The 25720-nt window shown below is 33.6% G+C and overlaps 1 protein-coding gene across 1 annotated transcript in view; it reads left to right on the plus strand.

The window, feature by feature from the left end:
• Window positions 1–25307, plus strand: part of LOC149773781 (uncharacterized) — a 215533-nt gene extending 190226 nt beyond the window's left edge. Inside the window, exons 13-16 of the mRNA XM_089946020.1 lie at window positions 3133–3223; window positions 7889–7993; window positions 12372–12564; window positions 14492–25307. Coding sequence (XP_089802146.1) covers window positions 3133–3223; window positions 7889–7993; window positions 12372–12564; window positions 14492–14740 — 638 coding nt within the window. The 3' untranslated portion in view covers window positions 14741–25307. The remainder of the gene's footprint in view (window positions 1–3132; window positions 3224–7888; window positions 7994–12371; window positions 12565–14491) is intronic.
• The last annotated feature ends 413 nt before the right edge of the window (window positions 25308–25720 follow it).

Below are 25720 nucleotides of genomic sequence, written 5' to 3' on the forward strand. Positions count from 1 at the left end.
TAATCCCTTGAGTTTTGTTGTGAACTCTTCTAATTTTTCATGGAGAGTAAAGACATTACATTAAAAAAAAAGATTTTGTTATATTTAGAATTTTTTTAATTGCATATTGTCCAAAAATAATGAAGGGATAAAATCTGATGGATTACAACACTAGTAACATATGGAGAATTTTTTGTTCTTCCTTAAGACAAAGTGCTTCTTGAAAACCTTTGGAATTCATTGAAAACTCCATGAAAAATCCTTGAAAACATTTTTATCAGCTCTGTATGAGATATGCTGAGACCGTTTAGCTCAGGGTTCATACACTGAGTGTAAGTACTGATAGTTAAAATTTAAAGTATCAGTAATGTTCATTTTCAGTATAGTACATACTGAAAGTGGCCACTAAGCAAGACAATCAAAGTATTCCAGATGAAAGGGATAAAAGAAGTTACACTGTCATTTTGGAAATAAAATTATGAATTTAAACAGTTCTTAGGAATATTTATGATCAATATATATGCAAGTATGAAATGTAAATAGGAATCATTCAAGCATTTCTTTTCATTGGACTGTAAATATTTATGAAGTTATCAGTTTGAATTTCCTGTAATTGTTGCCCCCCCCCCCCCCAATGAGAGCATTACAGTCAATACATTTAATTTGCTGAAAATGTATGGGATTGACTGCCTGCCCATTACACTGTAGCAAATTCCTTAACTATAATTTCTGTGTTTGTGAGTTTGTGTTCTAGTGATATGTTAGTTAGGCATATGTATTAGGGACATGTAATTCCTACATCAACTTTTGTGTGGGTCACACTCTTCATTGCAACTATTCATCAGCATTGCAATAGAAACTTACAGTGACCATGAATATGGGATTTTCAGGTATAAAAGATTCAAAAAACATTAACTTAAACAAACCTCCATAATTAACTTTAAGAATTTATTTTTCACCATATTTATTCTATTCACTTTAAAATATAACTTCTGTTACTATGTCAACATCCTGTTTCAGATTGTATTGCCATGTATATGTGGGTTAAAATAGCTTTTATTAATGTATTTCACAGAACTGAACCCAATTCAGCTTAATGTAGGTTTTAGCTCTACTGGTTATTGACCAGAATAGATTATGGGATGGATGGCCTGTTTCTATCATCACTGTTCCTCCCACACTACTTGTAGGATTACAATGAAACTTTTCACACTTGTTCAGTCCAAGGTCTAGTTGGTCCTAAATGGAAGTGGCGCAGCTTGGACAGCCAATATGGCTGCCACAGTGGCTGTCTTAAAAATGTAGGCATTACTACTCCTCTTTTAGGTCATGGGCTTCTCTTTAAAGAATCTCTTATTATGTCTAGTTGGTCCTAAATGAAAATGGTGCCAGTCTGACCTCCATCCATCATGGCCATCTTGAAAATCTTGTTACTGTTACTCCTAAATGGATGTGTGGGATTTTCATATTAAAAAAATACATGTAGTTGATCAAACATGAAAATTGGCTAATCTTACATCCATTGGTAGCCATCTTGAAATCTTGTTGTCGCTCAAGAATATCAGAGATGGTTTCAACACTCAACAATTAAAAATAGGAATTGGTCTGATCTTGGATTCCTTGAAATTATTATTGATGAGTAGAGGATCTGTACCTTTAAGGGACTAATGTTTTTTGTTTATTTAGCAATAGAGGGACCACCATCCCTGCTTATAATACAATGGTGGTGTCTACAGACTGCCATCATGTGCAATATATTGTGCAATATCAAGATAAGTCATTTACCTGAAAAAAAATAAAAGGGGGGAGGGCACAAAACTAAAGGCTTCATCGACACATTTACCAACATAAACTGATGTATATTAAATGAAAAATAATGAAAACTTTACTTTTGTTTAATTTTCTGCAGACAACCCTGTATTGGTACAGACATGCTGCCAGGGCATGTAAGTGCACAAATCACACAAAATCTGTACTGATGTGCACATTTGGAGAGCAATGGTTGGCAAGAAATCCCACAAATTAGTTTAAAAGTTCCGCACACACAAAAAAATATACTTTGTGCAGTATAAATTTTTTATTTAACTTAATGTTTGTCACATGTCTCTCTGTTGTTAGACGTCTCTTAGCATTTGTCGTGATATATGTCTTTGTTCATGTAGACCACTATTTATACATAAATGGTTGTTAAACTAAATTTGATTGGCACATTGGGCCCTGCAGCAAGCATTCTGTCATAGTTGTAACCTTGCACACATCAAGAAAATTAGTTTTACCTTACCCCGTGCCTGCAATTTATTATTGATTGTTCAATAAACATTAAATTAATTATCATCTTTTTTTGGAGAGCTAACTTCTGTTCAGAATAAGAATCTAACAGCAGAATCCTTGGCTGATTATTGACATAATTAAAATCAACATAAAATTTTTAAAATTTCCACGACTTCATTCATTTAAAGAAATACAAACTGATTAAACAAAAAGAATACAACACATCTGATTAACTCATTTACTTTGGCAATAAAATGATAGAGATAAGGAAATAGCTCAAAGAATGTATTAATGAAATAGAAAAGATGACACATAACGAACACAAAATGTTGGAATTAGTGAGACTGGACTACAGATTAGGCAGAAAATGTAGAAAATGTTTTTTTTTCCATGGGCATTGCAGTAATTAAAAAAACAAGTCAGAAAAAACAAGTCGGGAGAAATTTGTGAAAAGATTATGAAGATTGAGAAACTACAACACAAATATGTCATGTCTGAATTTGTGTTGTAACTATGCATGTTATAGTCATGTCTGAATTTGTGTTGTAACTAAGCATGTTATAGTCATGTCTGAATTTGTGTTGTAACTAAGCATGTTATAGTCATGTCTGAATTTGTGTTGTAACTAAGCATGTTATAGTCATGTCTGAATTTGTGTTGTAACTAAGCATGTTATAGTGATGGTTTGCTTTGGTGTGTCTGTGTCAAGCAGTGGAATTTGCAGAGAGCCCCACCTAAAAATGTTGCAGAACTGAATTTTTTTCACTTGGTCTCATTAATAGGATTACCCCAGTCGTATGACTAGTTTATTTTTGTAAAGTCCCAATAGTCATATTATTAGGAAGGTTTTACTGTAATTATTATCAATTCCACAATTTTCAGGATATTCCATTGATGAGAGCAAAGTACTAGGTGGTGAAGCCTGCTTGTGGTCAGAATACATCGACAACGAAAATCTTATGACCACATTATGGTAAGAAGATTGTCAGTGCACGGCTTTCATTTAAGAGTTGAGTCCCCTTTGATTAATTAGTCTTCTGCATAAATTATCTTCTTTACACCATATTCACTTCTATATGGCATGGACTCAGTTGTGAAGACCATAAGCACAGATTGATCATTGCCATCAAGGGTTTACACTGTTCATTGGAATTAACTTTTTTGTGCTTAGACTGTTCTGTGATTATGGGACCTGGATACAGGTCTCCCATGGCCATAAAGCATCTGCAGATCAGGGTCCAAACTGTTCATTTGAAGTCAGACAGAGAGTAAATGTTGTACATCACAATATAATAGTGTATGCAAGAGCAGATCAGGGTCTGCACTGTTCATTGGAAGTCAGACAGAGAGTAAATGTTGTAGATCATGATATAATAGTGTATTATGCAAGAGCAGATCAGGGTCTGCACTGTTTATTGAAAGTCAAACACAGAGGGAGTGATGCAGATCCTGATATACCAGTGTATTAAGCAACAACGGATCAGGGTCTGTTCTGTTTATTGGAAGTCATATACAGAAAGGTGCAGGTTCTGATATACCAGTGTATTATGCAACAACAGATAAGGGTTAATATTGGGTGAGCCAATATAGTATAAATATATATTATACTAATAAGTTCCAAATAAGTTTGTTTTCAGTCCCTTGTATCTCCTGATGTAATATTTTTATATATGTTCTATGTTGACATTTGCAAATAAATAATGTTTAAAAGCAATCAAAATACAGAATTTCGGAGTGAAAAATTAAACTGCTTGTAATGCATGCTGAGACAAAAGAAATTGAGAGGCCACGTTACATGTATGTATGTGTGTGTGTGTGTATATATATATATATATATATATATATATATATATATATATATATATATATATCTGTGTGTGTGTGTGTATGTAATGTTGCCCTATTAGTAACAGGGGTGGTTAATTGGATTTGGCTGACATTATCTAGAGGTGACCTTCCTCGATATTATAGCCCTTTGGGAGTAGAATGATAGAATTTCAACAGAGAACTGAGCAAGACTATTGGGAAGAAATAATGCAACATGAGCCCCCTTAGACAAGAAAAATAACAAATTTAATCAAAACAAATTAATAGAGGCAATTCTAATTCAGCTTAAGTTATGTCAATAGAATTTAATAGCAGTGTCTGATTTGCATTTATTTCATCATAATGACAAGTGATGAAAAGAGCGCAATGTCCACAACTGATTGCATCACCTTCCTCCCATGACCGTATATCAACGTCTTCCTATTTCCTTGAGCCTTCCTATTCTCTATGCTTCACCCCTTCCTGGACTTCCTACTCCTTTATTCTGAACTAGTCACTTCTTTTTTCGGACTTCCGTCTCATGATAGTCAATTTCGTCCTAACAAAGAAAATTATTTCATATAACCCTATGAAATCCTTCACATATGAAAACTTGAATAGCATGCATTGTCAGTTCTGTATTTGAACTAATAACTGTAAAATTAAAGAGATAAATTGCATAACAAGTCTAGCATCAACTGATTTCCATGAAATTGAATAAACAATACATAATATGGATCCTAGCCATATCAACACATTTGCACAAAACAAGGAATCAATAATAGAAGATTACGTGGAAAAATTAAAATTGCGTACTTTAATGCTGTTCTCTTTCAGAAATTGTGTGTCCTATCACTAAACCCTGTCTTTTCTTACAAGACAGCCAACTGTACCCCTTTTCTTGTTTAAAGAGGAAAGTACTATTCTTTTTAAGCTTCCTCAGAGTCCAACTATTTAAATTCACATTACTTCTAAAGTGTACGCCTTAATTTACTCTGGCCAGTCGTAAGCAACAGTTCCTAAATTATCCCAAGAAAATCGTTTCTTTCATCAGATTTTAGACAGCATAGAAACTGTGAACTACAGTGCATATCACTTTCCCTTTGAAAATGATAATTTGACATGGGTTCCTATCAAGTGGCTATGATTGGTAGCTCAAATGTTTACTTTCTCAGGGCAGCATTGCAATGCCCTGGTAAAATCTCACTGGGTCATAAATGCTAGCCTTTCAAGTTTTAAAACTGACACGGTGGAGAAAAGAAAGGTAAGAGTGACCATTCATAAAGACTTTTCTGGCTTAAATTTGATAAAATTTTAATGCTGAATACATTCAACTTTAAGGTTCAATACAATTCAAAATTCAACACTTTACAATATATATAAATGCAATAAACTGACAACAAACAGTCAAAAACTAGTATCTAACTAGCCTGAGTGTTTTCGACTCTTAATGAGTCTTTTTCAAAGGCAAATAAAAAACATAGACAAGATAAACGATTAAAACAGCAAAAACATTGTTTGCAAAACTTTCCATGACATGGCTCATTGATTTCAAGGTAAATAAAAAATATTTTCCAGCATCTGCAACAAGTTGAAATAAACTAGTTTTTAACATAATAGAAAGGTTTAATTCCTGTAGAAACAGTTATGTAATGTTTTGCAGACCCTACGGTTTTACTGTTTTATTTGTTTATCTTGTCTTTGTTTTGTATTTGCCTTTGAAAAAGACTCACTAAGAGTCAAAAGTGCTCTGGCTAGTTAGATACTAGTTTTGCACTGTTCATTGTCAGTTTATTGCATTTATCTTATTCAATCCCAGACACACATGATCCCTTGCTGGATCCAGTGCACTTGAAAGGACTTTTATTCGCCATATGATTTGTGTATGTGTGTGATTTGGATTTTTAACGTAGCTTTCACAATTTTTCAGTCATATCGCTACAATGTATGCAGTGTGCCAGTTTTTAATGGTGTCTAGTACTGGGGCATCATGCCGCAGACATGTAGCATGATGTCCCACCCAGTCACATTATCCTGACACCAGGCCGACCAGTCCTAACACTAACCTCTTAATGCTGAGCACCAAGTGAGGCAGCTGTTAGTACCTATTTGTTAGTCTTCGGTATGACTCGGCCGTGGATTGAACCCACTGCCTCCTGCATCTGAGGCAGATGCTCTAACCACTAGGCCAGCGGTTTCTTACGATTTGTATTTATGTATATATATATAGACACACATACACAGTCATTTACACTTTTATTTACTGATATAGTTGTATCTACCATTTAAGGACTTTTGTTTACAAAATATTAAGCAGGAATTTATTTGTCACATTATGTGGAATTATGGTACGACATTCATAATCAGTCAGTTTCTGTGGTTTTAAATCTTGAATTTTGTAACGATTTTTATCAAGGCTAGATTACATAAGTTCAGAACATAATCAGGATACAGTGTTATATTACTTATCAAAATTATTGATATTTTCCTCCTTACACCATCATGGATTTTTGGTAAGTCAGGGGCAAGGGATTTTGTTTCATTTATGCTTTTGAAGAGGGTGAGGTGACTTACTTTATGTGAAACACAGCTATCTTAATGTTATCAACAATGGCATTTTGTCATCTGAATTTTGAATGTATTTCTGATAGTTGATACTTCTGAAACTACCACGTACATGTACTAGGAATTTAATGAAACTTGCTACATTAAATGTCTAGGGAACAGGTATTGCTTTATTTTCTCATCAAAATGTGAATCTCACTGACAATGCATATTTTGATATTATTTATGCTATTATCTTTTGAAATATTGCATAAGTAAACAATAAAGCTGTCGTTTTAAACCAGCACTGCCTCTTGGCTTTGACCCATGGTCTATCATTATCCTTTGGGTTCCAGCCTCTGAATTGAAACTTGGAAACCCAACTTGACCAACATTCTTGGAATGAAAAGGCCAAGTCATTTATGCAACCTGCATTGCACTCTGAGTCTTTGACTTCAAGTATCGGACTTATCCCTGGGTGATAACCTAGATGCTGTTCATACTGTCCCCCCATCTCACATGTGTACACATATGTGGAATCAAAAGGTGAATTAATTCATGTACTCAGTATTGGTTTCTGGTTATGTCTTACCAGCTTGAGCCAAACCATCGAGATCTGCTAGTAGGGCTGGCTGAGTCATGTCAAGTATGCGGATTTGGCTAACGTGGGTATGTGAGAAAGCTCGCCAGTAGCTTCTCGTGGGTCGGTGGTTCTTTCCACGGTTTTCCCGGCTTCTTCCTCAACCATTAATACTGGCCGCCATGTAAAGCCTATCGTGTGCTGAAAAATGGCATTAAACCCTACAACAAAAGCAACAACATCAAGATCGTTGCCATCTACCCATATATACATGTTTTGGCATGACAGCAGTCAGTATTAGACCAGGGTCTGCCACCCACCCCTGGGTTATAACTTAAAAATTGTTTATAGCCAGAATTATACATATCCACTAGGAGACTTGTGTAAAAATTAATTCATTTTATAGTAACTGACAGAAAGGTGGTAGGATGAGGCCAGAAAAGGTGAGACAGTATACTGTGAAACTTTATTTCCTTTCATGTTACTTAGTAATGCCATCCGTACACAGTTTAACCTTTATGTGATGTTAAAATTTATTTCCATTCTTTTCTCAAATTAATTTCAGTGTATGGCATTGACAGTTGGAATTGAGTAGATTTTAAGATAGCATTAAATAAGGACTTGATTAAGCTTAATGTTTTAACCTACCAGAAACAAGACTAGCCCATATGCAAAAGCAAGTTCAATAATGTTTGCCTTGACCTTCAGGCCCCGGGCCTCTGCTGCAGCAGAAAGGCTGTGGAGTCACAAAGATGTCAGAGATTTGGAGAATGCAGCAACCAGGCTGCAGGAGCATCGTTGTCGTATGCTGAGGTGAGATAAATATATCCAGATTCTAAACTTCTAATGGCTCTTGTCATTCATTTTTTACTCAGAGATTAACATGGATGCTTCTGAAATTTAATATAAAAATATTCAAAAGAGGTATAAAAGTTGTAACAGAAAGAAATCATTAATATACTTAACTATTAAATGCACTGAAAAATTAGCCATTTTTGGTTCAAGATTTTGCCATTGCTTCAGTCCTTGTATTATACATTATTTCACTAGTTTTCTCTCAGATTATTTATTTTAAAACAATTGTCTTTTTCTTCCAGAAAACTATATTTTAGTATTTCACGCAAGAACAGTATTTGGTTCCACTATACCAAATTTAAAAATTATTAATTGACAACAGTCATTTTGTTGTTGTTACATGTATCATTTTTCTTGTTACTTAGGGTCTCAGCTACACACACTATGTTCTAATTGTCAGCTTTTGTACAAAAATAAGATAAAATTTATTCTGTATAGATAATAAAAGAACACAGCACAAAGTAAAATCACAATGTGTCATATGAAAGATACTAATGATAACACAAGAATTAAATGAACATAAATTCACATTTCCATTATTACTGACCACATGATACCTGGCAAGCATTAAAATATAAATATGTGCAACTCATATGCACATATATAAATTTCAAGACAAATTACATGTAGTGGAGATATACAATGTAGCAAATAACAGTATTTGCCATTATTAAAATTCATGCAGAAAATTAAATTCCACACAGTGGGAATTTCAACAAGACATTACTTTAGTTAAGAGTTATCACATAGATAAATTTATAAAGTAAAAATTCAGCTTATATACCATAACTGTCAGCAAGAGTGATGGCAGTGTTCTCTCAAGGGCCTTTTACTCTTGCAGTCTTGATATGCTATCATCATTTCAGCCCCCAAAAGTTTAGGACCCACCTATGCAAATAGGCGGTAGTGGTTATACTTTTTACAGTCTCCCGATTACTTAAAAAAATTAATCTATTACATAAGCATCCTGTAACCTAATTCCAAGCTCTATCACTGAATGGCACTGGTTCTTACAACCTAACTCCAAGCTCTATCACTCAATGGCACTGGTTCTTACTTCTTTTTAAATATGTAATCAAGATAATCCTGAATAATTACTCACTAGAATAGCCATTATGTTTTGTACTTGACTTGGCCTGGCTGCTGGTACATGATCTTTTAATGCAGGTTTTGTCTTTACACTCACATAGTCACATGATCAACCGGCGATGATGCAATGACAGTGGGGATTATATATTTCAGTCATTTCCACTACCTGCTCAAAATGTGTGACACGTATTACTTTCAGTTAAGCAATATCTTAGCAAGCATGAAGAAAAATGGACATAAATCATTCAAGAAATGATATAAAAGTTTCCAGCACCTAGCTAGCCCTGTGTATGGTTAGGGTTTAGGGTTAGCTTACCCTGTGTAGGGTTAGGGTTAGCTAGCCCTGTGTCGATCTGGCTATGACTATCAGAGATTTGTACCAGATAGTGGGATTTCCTCCCAAAAAATCATAAGAAACAAAAGACAAGTGAATGGAAGATTTCATATCCTTGGTTGGGAATTGGTGGATCAGAGATTTAATATACTTGGTTGAAAATCAGTCGATGAGAGATTTAATATACTTGGTTAGAAATTGGTGGACCAGAGATTTAATATACTTGGTTGGAAATTGGTAATTGTTGGGTCAGAGATATAATATATTTGGTTAGAAATTGTTGGATCAGAGATTAAATATACTTGATTGGATCAGAGATTAATATACTTGGTTTTAAATGGGTGGGTCAGAGATTTAATATACTTGGTTTTAAATGGGTGGATCAGAGATTAAATATACTTGGTAGGAAATCGAAGAATCAGAGATTTAACATACTTGTTTGTCAGTGGATCATATGGCAAATCAGTAATACTGCTAAATTTTGGTTTAGATCTACTTAATTACCACAGGGTGAGATGTTGATGGTGAAGTTCGAGTGGGGGGGATAGTTTATAATTCCTCTGGCAGTGTATTGTTTTTACTTTTATCATCATATCAGTATTAGGGGTTGTTATTGTCATTGTTGTCACTTTTGTGGGTTTTTTCTTTCGAACATGTGATAAGGAAAGTTTCATGAATGAGTTACTCTTACATTTGCATAGTATATTGTTTGCAAGAAAAAATAGTTTGATTAATAGACCTTATCTTAAGTTGGTGCTGCCCTTTGAGTATTCTTTTGTCTGTCCAGTGAAGAAAGGAGCAGTTTTTATCTTCCAGTTTTTCCCATTTTGAAAATATGTAAATACAAAAGGTTGATTTATTTCATAATTTATATTTGAAATATTTTTCTGACAGTAATCAACTACTTTGCAATTGGAATGTATTGCAATTTAAATTAAGTGTTGATAAAAAAATTGTATCAATGCATTGTTGCATTAATACACTTGACATAATTTGTCATAGCTGCAGATTGAAGCATACAAACTTCAATGAGTGAACTATTTTTCTAGTCTTCATAATTGCCACAGATGAACTTAAAATCACATTGTGTCTTTGACACTTCAGATAAATATAACTTTATGGTCTTTTTAAATTCAAAGACTTATGAGTTTGGGAATTAAATCATGCTGTAAATAAATGTACTTTTTTCATATTTCATTGACAATATTTTTTGTGACTATAATGTACATGCTTGAAAACATTTTACAATGCTACCACATGCTTACCTGATGCTATCAAAAATCCTGGGAAGATCACTGGATGGAGAATGTTTACAGTAGTATGGATTACTGTTTTCAGCAGCTATAGATCTGGAAAAAAGTTATTTTACCTCTTTTTTTTTTTTTTTGAGGGGGCTACTTTTGGGTATTGAGTATCAACTTTAGATGAGACACTGCAACACAGTATTGTTAAAAAGTGTATGGTGTGCAGACTAATGAAATGTTTGTGGTATTGACCTTCAGTCAATCCTTCTGTTATAGGGATTTGATAGGTCCAGGAGATAATCTTTCACACACCTGTTTTGTGCTTTGTGGCTATAGAGTGTTTTAACAATTGGGGCAATATAATGACCAAACAACAATTGCATGGAATAATTATGGACACCTTATGTCAAGTTAGAAAATGATCATTTGCCATTTATGTTGAGCAGATACAGACATTTTGGGATCTTTGATTATTCATGTATGTGTGTGCATACATATACATACATACATCCATATATATATATATATATATATATATATATATATATATATATATATATATATATATATATATATATATATATATTAGTCAAACCTGTATTAACAGTCACCTTTACTTGGCAGTACCCTGTGCACAATAGCCATTCTAATCACACCCCCATCTGCAAATTGCACATATAAATGTCTCATATGTAACAGATGCCTGCTATCGTCCATGGTCAGTGGCAAGGTGTTTCCTAACCAAACAATGGCTTCTCCCTGCCTTAAGTGGTCACTGGAGCATACGTACAGTGACCACTAAGTTTATGCTAGTTTCTCCTATTCTTAGCCATGACATTACATCTATTGCATTTATGATGATTACACAAAAACTGAAACAAAAGATAGAAATAAAACATAAATTTCACTTGACAAAACTTATTTGATTAGTATTTATTTCTTAAAGTGTTGCCACCAGTAGCCATTATTGACATTTTCATTCTTCAAAATTTCTTCAAATGTTGTTACTTACGGTGTACTGAGAATGTTGTCTGGAAAGAAATTTTAACAGAATATGTGACTTATTAAAAGTTGAGAATTTCACAATGTTGATTCAAATTTCCAGTTTCTAACCACCATTTTCAAACAATAAAACAACCAGTATCTTCAGGTATCATTTACCAGTTTTCAATTTTCTTCACATTCAATAAATGTTGGCCAATTTTTTTTGCATTTTGTTGTAAAAACAGTGGGATCCATGCCTGACAACATGTTATAAGTGTGTTAACGAATTATCCAAGTGAAAATTATTTGAGAAAGTGGTGTATTTGTTTGTTGGTGTTTTTTACAGTTGTTGAAATTAGTTTTTGTGCAGTGTTCTAGTTGTACTTCTGAACACATTACAGATGAGAGCCTTAAAGGAAAATAATATCTACTAATTTGAGTCACCCTCTTAAAATAAAGATTGTAGTAGTAGTAGTAGTAATTGTAGTAGAATATTAAACTAATGAGTTGTTATCATTCATAACTAAATTTCTCTACCAGCAATGAATGCATGTTTTCAAGTGAAGTATATGTGCAGAGCTTTTATTTATTATATGCTGCAAAAAAATTAAATTATAAGAATGTGTTATTTTATTGTTTTCTTTATTAGAAAGACTGGTATAATTATTTGCATGTTATTCTGCAGTCGAGGACTGCCAGTGGGACAGATCAGTGGACCAGACTACTGTTTGCGACGTGGCAAGCGGCGGACATATTTAAATGAGACTGTGTCAATGAACTGTACTGCAGGGCAATGCAGTGATGATGATCGAGAGGTGATAGAAAAATTTAATGTCCGAATTGAGCAAAAAGGAAGAGGAATATCTGACTGCTCACAGGTAATGCATATTTTCAGAAATAATAATAATAATAATAATTAAGGGTCTGAATTCAAGTCAAGTCTTGCAAATCAAATTAATTCTAAATTTGTTGAATATATTCTGAGGAAAGTATCATAAAATTGTTAGCTGGGGTTTTCAAGCATTAATTGAGAATGCAAAGCCAGATTTTATTTTTGACTGAAGCAAATTTCTGTTTTTGGTGGAAGATTTTAACTGTAATAATGTTAGCACCATTATGTAGCATCCAATTCTTAGTCTGTATCATAACACGATATTAGCATTAGGAACATTTTGCTTTCATTGAATAATTTGAGATAATATAAGTAAGCCAAATTTAGGTTATTGGCTGTTTGATCTGCATTGACAACAGGCCTTCGAAGCTTTATCACTGTAGTAAGAAAATATCAGAGAAAAACACAGAGAAATAAAAATCCTTTACAGAGATGATTAATAAAGGAGACATTGGCTGCCAGTTTTCTTGGTGGGTAGGAGTGCGGAATAAAATTTCGTCACTTTTTGTGCCATTCAAAACATGATATTAAGTTTTCTCACTATGCCTAAAAGAAAATTATTTATCCAAAACATTTTTAAAAATTGCCAACAGAATTACACCGTTGTATTCTGCACACCTCATCCCAAGAAAATTGCCAGCCTTTCCTTTATTATAGATCTTTGTGTAATATTTTTTTTTATAGCTGTTCTGGTTATAGTACAAGTTTGTTATCACTGCTCCTCCTAATCTGCTTGGAAGATTGCTATGAAACTTTACACACACATTCATCCCATGGCCTAGTTGGTCCTGGTGTTGCCTGCAAGTCCTATCTGGCTGCCATGTGGCCATCTGGAAAATCTTATTTTTGCTACTCCTTCTGAATGGCTGGTCATATCAACATCAGGTTTTCACTTGAAGACTTTTTATGAGGTCTGCTTAGTCCAGAATTAAAAAAAAAATGCTGATGTAAGGTCCAATATGGCTGCCAAAGTGGCCAGCTTGAAAATCTTGTTTTCACTACTTAAGAATGACAGGGTTTGGAAAAGATTTATTCTGGTTTTCCGTCTATAGGAAACACTCTAACTTGTACATTTAAGAAAGCAGTAACCAAACTTATCTTTTTCCTTCATATTATTGTGTACATCTTGATTCAGAACAACCTGCACTTCAGTCAGTGATTGTGTTTGTCACAAAGGATCTGGTTTTGTAATATGGTCACTAATAGCAGTTTTGAAATGTTTCCTAAAAATCATGACCACTGGTCAAGTTGAGTATTGTTAGCTCACACCAGCACATTTATAGAGTAAAATCAATATGTACGTGATGGTCATTGACAACAGGTGGTTGCTAATAGCAGAGGTTGATCAAATCAGATTTTGCTGAAATTCATCAAATTCTAAAGAATAAAAGCAACAAGACTTGTAACAAAACAAAGACTTTTCAATGGACAACTTCTGAAGAAAATATGTTATTTTACTTGACTTGCATGGAAATGGTACAGCGAAAGAAAAATGATTTGTTATCACTTTTTGTACACTAACATTTCAAAATCAAAGAGCTTTCAGGCTATGAAATATAGATATTTAAAATCTTAACTGAATACTACATGTTCAACAGAAAGAAATGTCTTGCCTGCTAAAATAAAACACCATGCAACCTTGGAAAACTTTATAAAGTTTAAGCCAGAAATTCACCAAGTGTGATGTCATCATTGCATAATCAAGATGATGATGCCATGTTTTGCTTCGTAGAATCTTTGGTCTAACACACTGCATGAACATAAGTAGACAAGCTATGTTCTTTACAAACATGCCTAGTAATACACATCCTTTATATTTAAAGTTAATGCAAAATATCTTTCCATGTTAGTATTTGTGTTTGTTTTTGTTTCCAATTACTATTAAACCAGTGTCATTTATTTTTCATTCTCAGGTTGTTGTGCAGGCAGGGAGCCATTTAGCAATTATTCTGCTAATCATCATAGTAGTTGGAGTAGTTTTTGGACTCAAATGTACCAATGGTAAAATTGTGCAACTTAAAGTATGCAAGAATAAGACAATTCTTCTTGTTTTTGTTACTCTGATTTTTATTTATGTTATGTCTTACACATCTATTTGGATGCAAGCCTTGGAGTTTAAAGGTTCTTTTGAGAAAAGGATCAGTGCAAGAGTGCATGAATGACACCAGACCATGATATAGACTGATGCCTGCATTTTTCATGTTAAAGAGGAAGAATTTTAAACTTGTAATTTGTAGGAATACAGTCTGCAGGGAGTAATACTCAGCAGATGGGTATAAAATGTGAAGGAAAAAGCAGTCTAGGGATTGAAATTTGTACCTTATACTTAGTCTGAAACAGTTACTTAATTACATGGGATTATGACTTTATAATGTTATTTTTCTTCAAAAATCTGATGTTCCTATGATCGGAAAAATCAAACTAAAAAAGAAAGAATTTTAAGTTTATCAAGATGTGTGCTAAAAAGAATATCTTATGAAAGCAAGTGTTATGTTCTAACATTTTGTGTTGGCATTGAATACAGCATAGACTCTGCCATTACATATTACACTGTCACATCACAGTCTTCACTACTGGCATGATACCAATCACATATTACACTGTCACATCACAGTCTTCACTATTGGCATGATACCAATCACATATTACACTGTCAGATCACAGTCTTCACTATTGGCATGATACCAATCACATATTACACTGTCAGATCACAGTCTTCACTACTGGCATGATACCAATCACATGATAGAGAGCATAGATTTAGATCATTATACTGTCGAAAATCTGTCTCTTTGCTGTTCTCAATTAAGCACATGTTATACAGGAGCCAGTAAGGTGAACACAAGATTGTTTAGTTGAGCCATCTAACGATAGTGAAGTTTAAAGTCATATTAAGAAGTCTTTGTAGATTTCCATGTTTGCAGTCTTCATCTCTTTTACCAAATCTCACTGCAACTTAGTTCCACAAATGTAGTAATAACAGAGCCCACTGTTTAGTGTTTGTGTGATTCAGTGCTACATCAGTCAGCACAAGTGAAAATGATTCAGAAAGTTGTCTCTTTGATTTGACATTTAAATTCACTCTTTTATTCTCAAAGTACAAAGCCGATACAGAAATCCAGTCCATTGTAACACATTGTGCATAAAATAAGGTCTAAGTTGTTAGCAGATGAGGACCTTTACTGACTGCTGCTGCACTTCCATAGAATGCCATATGCCAAGCAATCGGAGTGCATGTAACATGCACATGTGACAACAATTCATTAGCCCAACTAGCCTGAACAGTTCACTTGCCCATGTAACATGCACATGTGACAACAATTCATTAGCCCAACTAGCCTGAACAGTTCATGTGCCCTGCTAACCTGAACAGTTCATGTGCCCTGCTAGCCAGAACAATTAAAATCATAACTAAGGAAAGGAAATTTAAGTGGCTAGACTTTTATATAGCAAAAGTAATGAATATTTGAGTGTGAAGCCATTTTTCCCAGCATCATCATTGCAAGGCTGGTTGTTCAAAAATTAAAATTATTGCCCCCTGATAAAACTTCTACAGTGCAGTGCTGGCATATGTGTGATCAGAATGTTATGAAGAAAAGAGACACTTAAAAATAACATTTGATGTCAGAGAAACAGATTGTAATCAAACTCAGAAATAAAGTTTCTTATTAAATTATTGTATATACTCAGTTATAAGTGGAGTCCAAACTTCAGACTACACAGACCCATATCTGCCATTAATAATTTGCCAGTATATCTGGGTCTATGCAGTTTGTTAGGAATAATCAGTTTAGCAAAGAACATAGACCCTGATCTGCTGGCTTATTTGATGGCAGATCAGGGTCTGTGTTGTTTGTATTTGGGCTAAACTTATATGTGAGAATAAATGGCATAAAATGTTTTGAAATTAAATAATTTCTATTATTATTGCTGTATTGTATGTAACCATTTTAGATATTTGATGTTGCCTGTGTCTTTAAACATTTTATTAGAAAAAACCTGGAGTATGAACCTTCTCAGATTACTTATTTTAATGACGGAGATAAAGAAATGAATATACAGTGTGATCCTGCTATAACACAGTAGTTGGGAGCTATAGAACCCGACTGTGTTATAGACTGAGCCGTGTTATAAGCAATCAGGTCAGTTAGGTGAAGAAAATTATGCATGTACCCCCAAAAAATTGCAGATGGTGGAATAGGTAATAAATGCGGGTGGTAAAATACGTTCTTCATCAGCACAGTTACCATCTTAAATCGATGCATATTAAATGAGAAATACACCTGTAGTGAAAACAGAGAAGGCATATACAGTAGTTTACTTTATTTAGAGAACCATGAATTGGTACATATACATGTCTAATTTATAGCATGAATACAGTATCAGCAACATGTACTCACCCACGAATCTCATCATATATATTGAATTCACAATACAAGCGATTATGTCGAAAATATGCACACATATTTAAAAATATTCAATAATTTTGTCACAGGTCATATTGGTCTGAATTCAGTGGAAAAATATAGCACAATCACATAACGAATGATGAAGCACATTTACTTTTCAGTACGTTCCAAGTTGGTAAAAGTTAGTTTGTGTCTTAAGCTGCCATTGGTAGAATTCGTAAGCATGAATATTTTCTCTGCAAAACGGAAACTTTCATGACACAGTAAGCATGAATATTTTCTCTGCAAAATGGAAACTTTCATGACACAGTTGACGTGTTCCAGTCACATTGTAAAATGCAAAAATATATCAGATTCCATTACATGTACTTTTATTTGAGTTTGGTACTGACTTCCTGTGAAGAAAAGTTCTTTGTTTTTATTGAAGATTGTAGTTGGCTTTCTTTGATGAAAGGTGCATGCGTTATTGAAGTCACTGCTAAAGGACAGCTTTGGAGAACCAAACAAATGCCCATTCTCATTGTGGTGGCAACATCAAATAATTGTATTTGGATGATTGAGCCTGGGTTTTTTTTTATCCATTTGCCGAGTACATTTTCATAACAATCAGTGCTTCAGAGGTAATCGGTTTCCTTTGACATTTCAGCAAACTATTTTAACTGGGTACATTTTTAAAAAGGAATAGGCCATGATTTGGACTATTCTAGTTACTGTTCCTCCCTGCCTATTTGAATAAACCAATAAGTAAGATGTCTTTGTTTTTACATTTGTGGTAGCAGCGTGATGCTGCCTTCCACGCATGCATCAGAAATTTAACAAAGGGTCAACAGACGATAGAGAGGTAGGTGTTCTGGTCTGATGACAGGCATTATGACAGAAAATATGAGTGTTCTGAAGGATTTAATACTTAGTGAAAAGAAGAGGAATTTTGCTTACCATCCACAAACAAATGTTACTCTATGTAAATATATTAATTACTAGCGAGTGGCCAAAAATCCAACGAAAGATGGATTACGAGATAATGCCTCGTCTGGTTGATCTCCATTACCAGAAATGTCGGCAACAAAAAAGCGGATATCTCACAACATACGTTACTCATGCTAGATGTCAAGATAAGCAGATGATGATGTAACAATGCACTGTTTAGATGGTTTGTCAGTATGGACAAAGAGTTTATGTAACAGTAGATATATTTCAGTACATTTTATATCCAGTTTGTGGCTTAATTCATGGGGCCTCTGAATTTCTCCACTCCAAACCAATGATTGTATATACAAGTTTAAACAGCCAACAATGTTGCCAATAAAAAAAAATCCCTAGATGATATATTTTGCCGCCAATAAGGAAAAAAATCCAAGTTTGTGATATTGGCAAAGCCCTACATGATTCCAGAATAAACTGTTTATACGTTATTATTTGTACTTTTAAGAGGAAAAACTACTTTTTCATGTACGAGAAAAATACATATAAAATTTCAGGAGCCACGCCAGGATCGTCTTGTATTATTTGTACGTGATCTCTTCCCCAAAATGATAATAAACTATTTACGTTTTTTTCGTACTTTTAAGAAAGAATTTTTTTTTGTGTACGAGAAAAATACGTATATGAAATTTCGGGAGCCACACCACGATCATGTTATATCCGAATTCGTGTTATAACAGAGCATGCTCTAGCGGGATCAAACTGTATATCTGTATGTGTTAATTCCATATTTTTTTTATAAAACCAATGGATGAATTTGCTTACTTTTTATCAGAACATTTCAATGCACACATCTTGAAAGATAAGGAAGTTATTTTCATATCATCATCAGCCCGTTTTCATTGATCATAGGCAGAGACAAATGTCTTATGCGATGCAAATTATATATAGATGTATAGATATAAGCATGGATGTGACATAAATGCAGTTGTTACATACTTATATTCATCAAAGTTACTGTACATTCCAAATGAATCATTTTACCGTCGGTCATGATATTCATGATTTGACATTAGATACCATAGTTACTCACTTATAAGTCAGTTCCAACCACAAACATCCTAGACCCTAATCCGTTGTCACATAATGTTGCAGCAGATCAGGGTCTATGTTGCATGCTCTACTGGTTACTCCTAAGAAACTATCAAGTTCCAGATCTGCAGATGCATTATGCAATGGTAGATCTGGGTCTGTGCAGCTTGCAGTTGAAATCAACTTATAATTGAGTATATATGGTATATCAAAATATAAATGGCAGAGTTTTGTTTATCATAGAAATGTTTTCTGTTTTAAAGAAAACTTAAGCCAGTTGCATAAGCTATTTGCATTAATTCTTGAATTTGTTTTAAAATTCAACATTAATACAGTGTGTTGTGTATTAGAAGCAGGAAATATATAGGACTGAGATTTTTTTATTTCTCCCTTATTGAAGTTAAACTATATTTAAAATATCTCCTTACTCATTCGTACCAAGGAAAGTGATATATTCTGTTACCAAACTCTTTGGATGAAAATTTAGTTTCATTTTCGAAACTAGGTTATTTTTATTAAGCTTGTAAGCGGTTTTAATTTCTACAGTACGTTCAATTAATACCATTCAGTTAGTTTTAATTTCCACAGTACGTTCAATTAATACCAGTTAGTTTTATGTTCATAACAAGCTGCTTATCTTTAGTAGTCTTTTGCTTTACTAGCTGTGTGTAACCTAGGCATTGGAAGGATAAGTATATTTTGATACAGTTGATGTATTATTTCATTTATTTATGACCTTAATTATGCAGAAAGCACTCAGAGTACAGTAGTATAGTGTGGTCTTGGTAAGATCAATTTGTGTTTGTACACACTAATGCATATGCCAACTTGTTACACATCTTACCAAGATGAATTTTTGTGTTTTTTCACTCTTATGCTTATTCCAACGTGTTACATTTTCAGAAAGAGTAATCATGTATAATGTAGACGTAGATCTTCTAAGCTTTATTAAAATCATTGCTTGTTTTCTTTCTTTATAGGTAGTCATATGTACAGCTTTTTTTCTTATATAACTTTTGCATGTTTTCACAGTTATGTGCATATAAAATTAGTTTACAGACTCCCATATTCTGAATAAATTAACTGTTCTTGATTGGCATTGGTGGATTTGGTTGTTAGAAAAGGACTTACCTGCCCTTCAGGTTATCTAAAGTGTCCACTCACGTTACAGTGACTTTCGTTATAAATAGAATATTAACATTGTGACAAAATATTAGTTAGAATGAATGTATACACAAAAAACATATTACCAATATACAATAGAATATCTGAGTTCTGAAACTGACATTGATTTTCTTTCATAATAAATGAACATTTCCTATATAAACTGATCATCATAACAACTCTACCCCTAAGATTAACCAGGTATTTATTTCAAATGTATTGTTTAAAATAAATGAGAAAAATAGGCAAATACCTGTTATATTCTGGTATGATAATTTAAGTATTTAAGAATGGTTGTGATGAATCAATTACACGAGACTGCATCTAATTTTACAGCCATGATGAAAATGGTCTGTTTTATTGATAACTCATGCCCCCCCCATGTCTAAATGAGTACGATGGCCAAACCTGATGTGATGAAATCACTTGCATCCAAGTTGTAATTATCATTGACTGTACCAATATCCAGAGCAGCTGTTGATCCATGATTTAAAACAAGTTCTTGGAAGACTGGTCTCTCACAGTCAGTTATGCTTATGCAAGCAAGATGGAGCTCAAAGCATGTCAATGTTCAAGTTTGTAGTGGTACCATATATACTCACTTGTAAGACAAGTCAAACTGCAAACAACAAAGATCCTAATCTGCCATAGCATAATGTACCTACAGATCAGAGACTGTTTTGTTTGTTCTATTGATTACTCCTAGAAAACTGCACAGACCCAGACCTGCCAGCACATTATGCAATGGCAGATCTTGGTTTATGCAATTTCCAGTTTGACTTATCATATAAGCAAGTATAGACGATATAGTATTTTATTGCAAAGTCTTTAAAATTTCCATCTGAAACATGTACATATAGTGATACTTACTGATTTATCCACAAGCAACTGTATGCATACCATGCTGTTTCATGCAGCTTTTAGTAAGACCATTTTGCACATAGATTGTGATGCATGTTACCTCTGTTTCTTTAACACTGTATTTAGTGTTCCCTTTGACACATTGACTATGCATATATAGATTTTAGTATTATAAGAACTTCAGCATATATTTTCATTAGTTTCACCTTAAACTGCATAATTTTAGTCATTCTTTTGTAGATATTCTTCACTGTATGACACAATACTAGTTAAATGAACTCTTTACTTGCAGCTATGTTAGCATAGTAGCTATTTGTTGTTTTAAAATAGGGTTCATTGAATGCCAGTATGTTAGATAACAGATTTTCTGCTTTTTCTCAGTTGGTTAAACCTTAACTTGAAAATGAAGAGTAATTATTATTCTCCATTCTTTTTAGAAAATTTTACTAAAATTTGTTTAACAGCTATTTTATAAGAAATAATCTGTTTAATGAGTTTGTAGTAGTAATCCTCTGGTTTATCCATCTATTCATCCTTCCTTCCATCCATCTAGCTTTCTGTCTGACACAACCTCTTTAGAGCAACTAGTCCCGCAGTTTTAGACTGATTGTCATGAAAGTTCTATGATGCACATATTAACAAATAACTTTGCTCCCACAATTTTTTATAAGAGTTATTGCCCTTTTTGTGTTAAAACTTAATGCAGTGTTTGATACAATCTCATTATCACACCTAGTCCCACAGTCTTTGATGGATTGGCATGAAAGTATGTAAATATTATGATCATCACCTGTAGATACACATTTCAACAAATCACTTTGCTCACACAATGTTTGTTAGAGTTTTTGCCATCTTTGTCCTGCAGCTAAATGAAGTGTAACCTAGAATCTTGTGCATGCAACTTGTTTTGCAGATTTGTATGTACTACACATATTATTAAATCTTTCTTGTCTCTTTATTTTTGCATGAGTTGTCCTGTTTTATTTATAGCTAGATGATGTAATGTATGAGAGGAGTTTGTGAATGCAACTGCTCTTGCTGTTTTATGTGACTTTGCTTGAAACTGAACATAGTTTTCATCAGAAGATCCACGTTGATAAACAGTGTACTTGCACTATTATCAAAGAGTTATGTCCCATTTATTGGTCTAAAGACTTTACTCGCACATTGGGTTGGGGTGAGTGTAGGAGAGGCTGGGGTATATTTAAGTTAATCACCATTCCTCAAGTTTATTTGTTCAAGACATCTAGATTTATAATTTCACCCTGCCAATTTTTGTTGTATTTGTGTAATTTAGTGTTCTCCACAATGTAGTGTTCTCAATTCACATTTATACCTTTCCTTTTAATATTGCTGGATCTTTTGTTCTTTATTTCATTGCTTTCAGTATCAGTGCAAGCAATAAATGCATGCAAATTTGTCTGCTTAAACAAAAATAATTCAAAAGTTCTATTTTAAATTGCACCCTTATGAATATTTAGAACGATTTTTCCATAAGTAACGTCTGTTTGAAAATGAAATACAATATTCAGTATTGATTCTGCACTTGATGATTTTTCTAACACATGATATTTATTTTAAAGATTTGTCACCTCTGTCTTAACTGTGAAATAATTTGTGTGACCTCTTTAAGCTGATGTGATGTTAACTTTGTTGAAAATTGTTTGTGACAGCATTTTTACCAAAGATGTGGTCCAGAGCAACTATTGTCTAAGGTATCTCACCAGAGAAATTTGTTGATAATCTCAAAATTTGACTTTGTTTTAACATAGTATAAATTGAAAACAAAGTAAAACAGATCACCTTAAACAACAATCTGTGATATTGAGTATTTGGCTTGTAAGGCATACATGGTTGCACAGTGGTCTGTCATCAGATTTTCTTTTCAAAATCCTGGGGCAGTTTGTATATAATTCCACATGTATTCTGTGTTTACATTTTTTTTTTAAAAACTGAAACTTGAACCTATACCAAATTATATCCAAACATAGTTACCTCCCTCAAAACATTTCATCTTGCTCAAAATATCGAACCTCAACTGTTTATTTATTTTCAAGTTGTTATTTTCATAAAATCATTGTGCTTACAGGACATGGTTTTCTTTTCTTGTTTTCATACCTAATATCAGTTATATCATTTCAAATGAACTGTATCAAATGTATCATTTCAAATGAACTATAGCAATTGTATAATTTCAAATGTACAATAGCATTTGTATCATTTCAGATGTACTATAGCATTTGTATCATTTCAAATGTACTATAGCATTTGTATCATTCAGATGTACTATAGCATTTGTATCATTTCAAATGAGCTACAGTTTTGCTAGGAGTGATACTTGAAAAAGTGTCTTTAACAGACATCCAAGCGACTGGCTCATTTTTTTATAATGTGTCCATAAATTTATGCCATGTATAGTACTAAATGATAGAAATGGTACTTTGAAAATCTGTTAGATAAGTGCACTGTATGTCTAAATCAGGTGTCCATTATGCCTGCTTTTGTTGTTTTTATATCCCCAAATAATTCCAGCAAGGTCAGAGTAAGCTCCCTTTGCAATCAGTGCCATCACCAATGTGCAAATTTGTTTCTAAGTAGCATGGAATTAAGCAAACAATAAGATGTAATAGGTTTCAGTTTTAGTGTTTAAAATTTTGCTCATCTGGCATAAGGATAATTGAGCTTATGGTATGTCTCCTGGTTCATCATCCAGCCTCCATCATATGCCAACAATTGCTATTTTCAATTTAATTTAAAAACTGCCAGACTGGTTTCAGCTAAACTTGGCACAAAACATCTTGGGCATAATGGTGCTGATCTGCCATCAGATATGGCCACCATTACTGAAAATAGACAAAACTTTAAGCGACTTCTTCTCCACAACTGTTGAAGAGAATCTGATCAAATTTGGCCTCGGGACCTTTTGGTTTGGCAGAAAGCATACTGGCCTCAGGACCTTTTGGTTTGGCAGAAAGCATACTGGCCTCAGGACCTTTCAGTTTGGGAGAAAGCATACTGGCCTCGGGAACCTTTTGGTTATGGCCACTGTTACCATCAATAACTGCTATTTTCAACTTCATACCACCTGACAAGTTTCATACCACCTGACAAGTTTTAACCAAACTAAGCATCATGTCATTAGGGCCATTCATCTTTATACAGATAGTGTCAATCTGCCATAAAATTTGGCCACCATGTCTAAAATAGAAAAGTCTTTAATTGACATCTTCCCAAAAACTTGAACAGAATTTAAACAAGTTTGACAGAAAGTATCCTGGCATATGGACCATTCAGATTCGTATATCTGATGCCAGTCTGCCATCAGATATGGCCACCATAACTAAAATTAGAAAACCCTTAAACAACTTCTCAAACTCAAAAACACTTAGTAGCTTACAACCAAACTACTCAAAAAGCCTCCTGAAATGAAGACAATTAAAATTTGTACTGTTCATCATCAGTCATGGTAGTCATTACAAAAACTATAAATAACTTGAAATGACTTCTTAAAAACTGCTTAGCATGATGTGTGCAAATTCTGGTATTAAGGGGCTTTCAGGTTTCTACAAATAGCCTCTATTGCCAACAGTTGAAAATCCATCAAACAATTTCTGCTCCAAATCCACTGAACAGAATTTAGCCAGATGTTAAAGAAAGCATTTAGGCATGAAATGCTATTAAATTTGTACAAGTTATACCTCTCTTCGATCAGATATGGCTGATGTTACTAAAAGAGAAGAATGTTTAATAACTCCTTTTAATAATTACTTCACAGAATTTGATAAGATCTATTGGAATGTGTCCTAAATTTCACACACATGATGCTGTTCGAAAATCAATTATTGCTGTTGTTTACAAAAGGTAGATAAAACTGCACAATTTTAACAACAATGCTGTAGAGAATTTGATCAATTTTGACAAAGCATCATAGAATAGGAGCCTTCCAGTATTGTACAAATGACACTGTTATGTGATAAAATGTGAAAGATACAGAAACTTGGAAGAGTTTGAAACAATTGTTTTCACAACATTTACAGTCTATGTCATTGGAGAAATTTCATCCGAAAAGCATCCTGCTGACCAGATTTCATGGCCAACTGACATTTTGACCATTGGGAATGTCAGCCAGATGAGCGATGTCAGATCCACTTGGGCCTCTGTTTATTTCTTGCTTTTTTAAATGTTTTGGATATTAATAATTTACTAGTCTGCATTTGTATTGCTGGTTTAGTTTTAGTTAACTGTTTGTGTAAATTATGAATAAAAGTTTCTAAAGTTCAAATTGTGTTGTCTTTTATGTTACAAAGCATGGTAGCACACAATGTACTTTTTTAAGGTTAGCAGAGAGCTAGACCTAAGTACATAAATGTATGCATCCATACTTCCATTATGTTAAGTTGACTAGCAATAGGGAACGAATTTAAATACTGAAATACTGACTGACCACACTCTTCTTTCTCCCACCTTTTCTCTGTTTGTCTTCTTGTCATACATATTTCTGTCATTATTCAGATATGTAATTAGCATACAAACATTTTATAATAGGATTCATCTTATTAAGTAGGAAAACTGCACTCCTCTAATCTTTTGTCTTATATAATGTTACTACATGTGGCAAAAAATATTTGTTACACTAAACTAATTCTATGCATGATCTACACATACGAAAATTTTTCATTTCAGCAAACATCTGTT

Source organism: Sinohyriopsis cumingii, unplaced genomic scaffold (assembly GCF_028554795.1).
Source record: "Sinohyriopsis cumingii isolate HCF-2022 unplaced genomic scaffold, ASM2855479v2 utg000573l, whole genome shotgun sequence".
Taxonomy (NCBI): Eukaryota; Metazoa; Mollusca; class Bivalvia; order Unionida; family Unionidae; genus Sinohyriopsis; species Sinohyriopsis cumingii.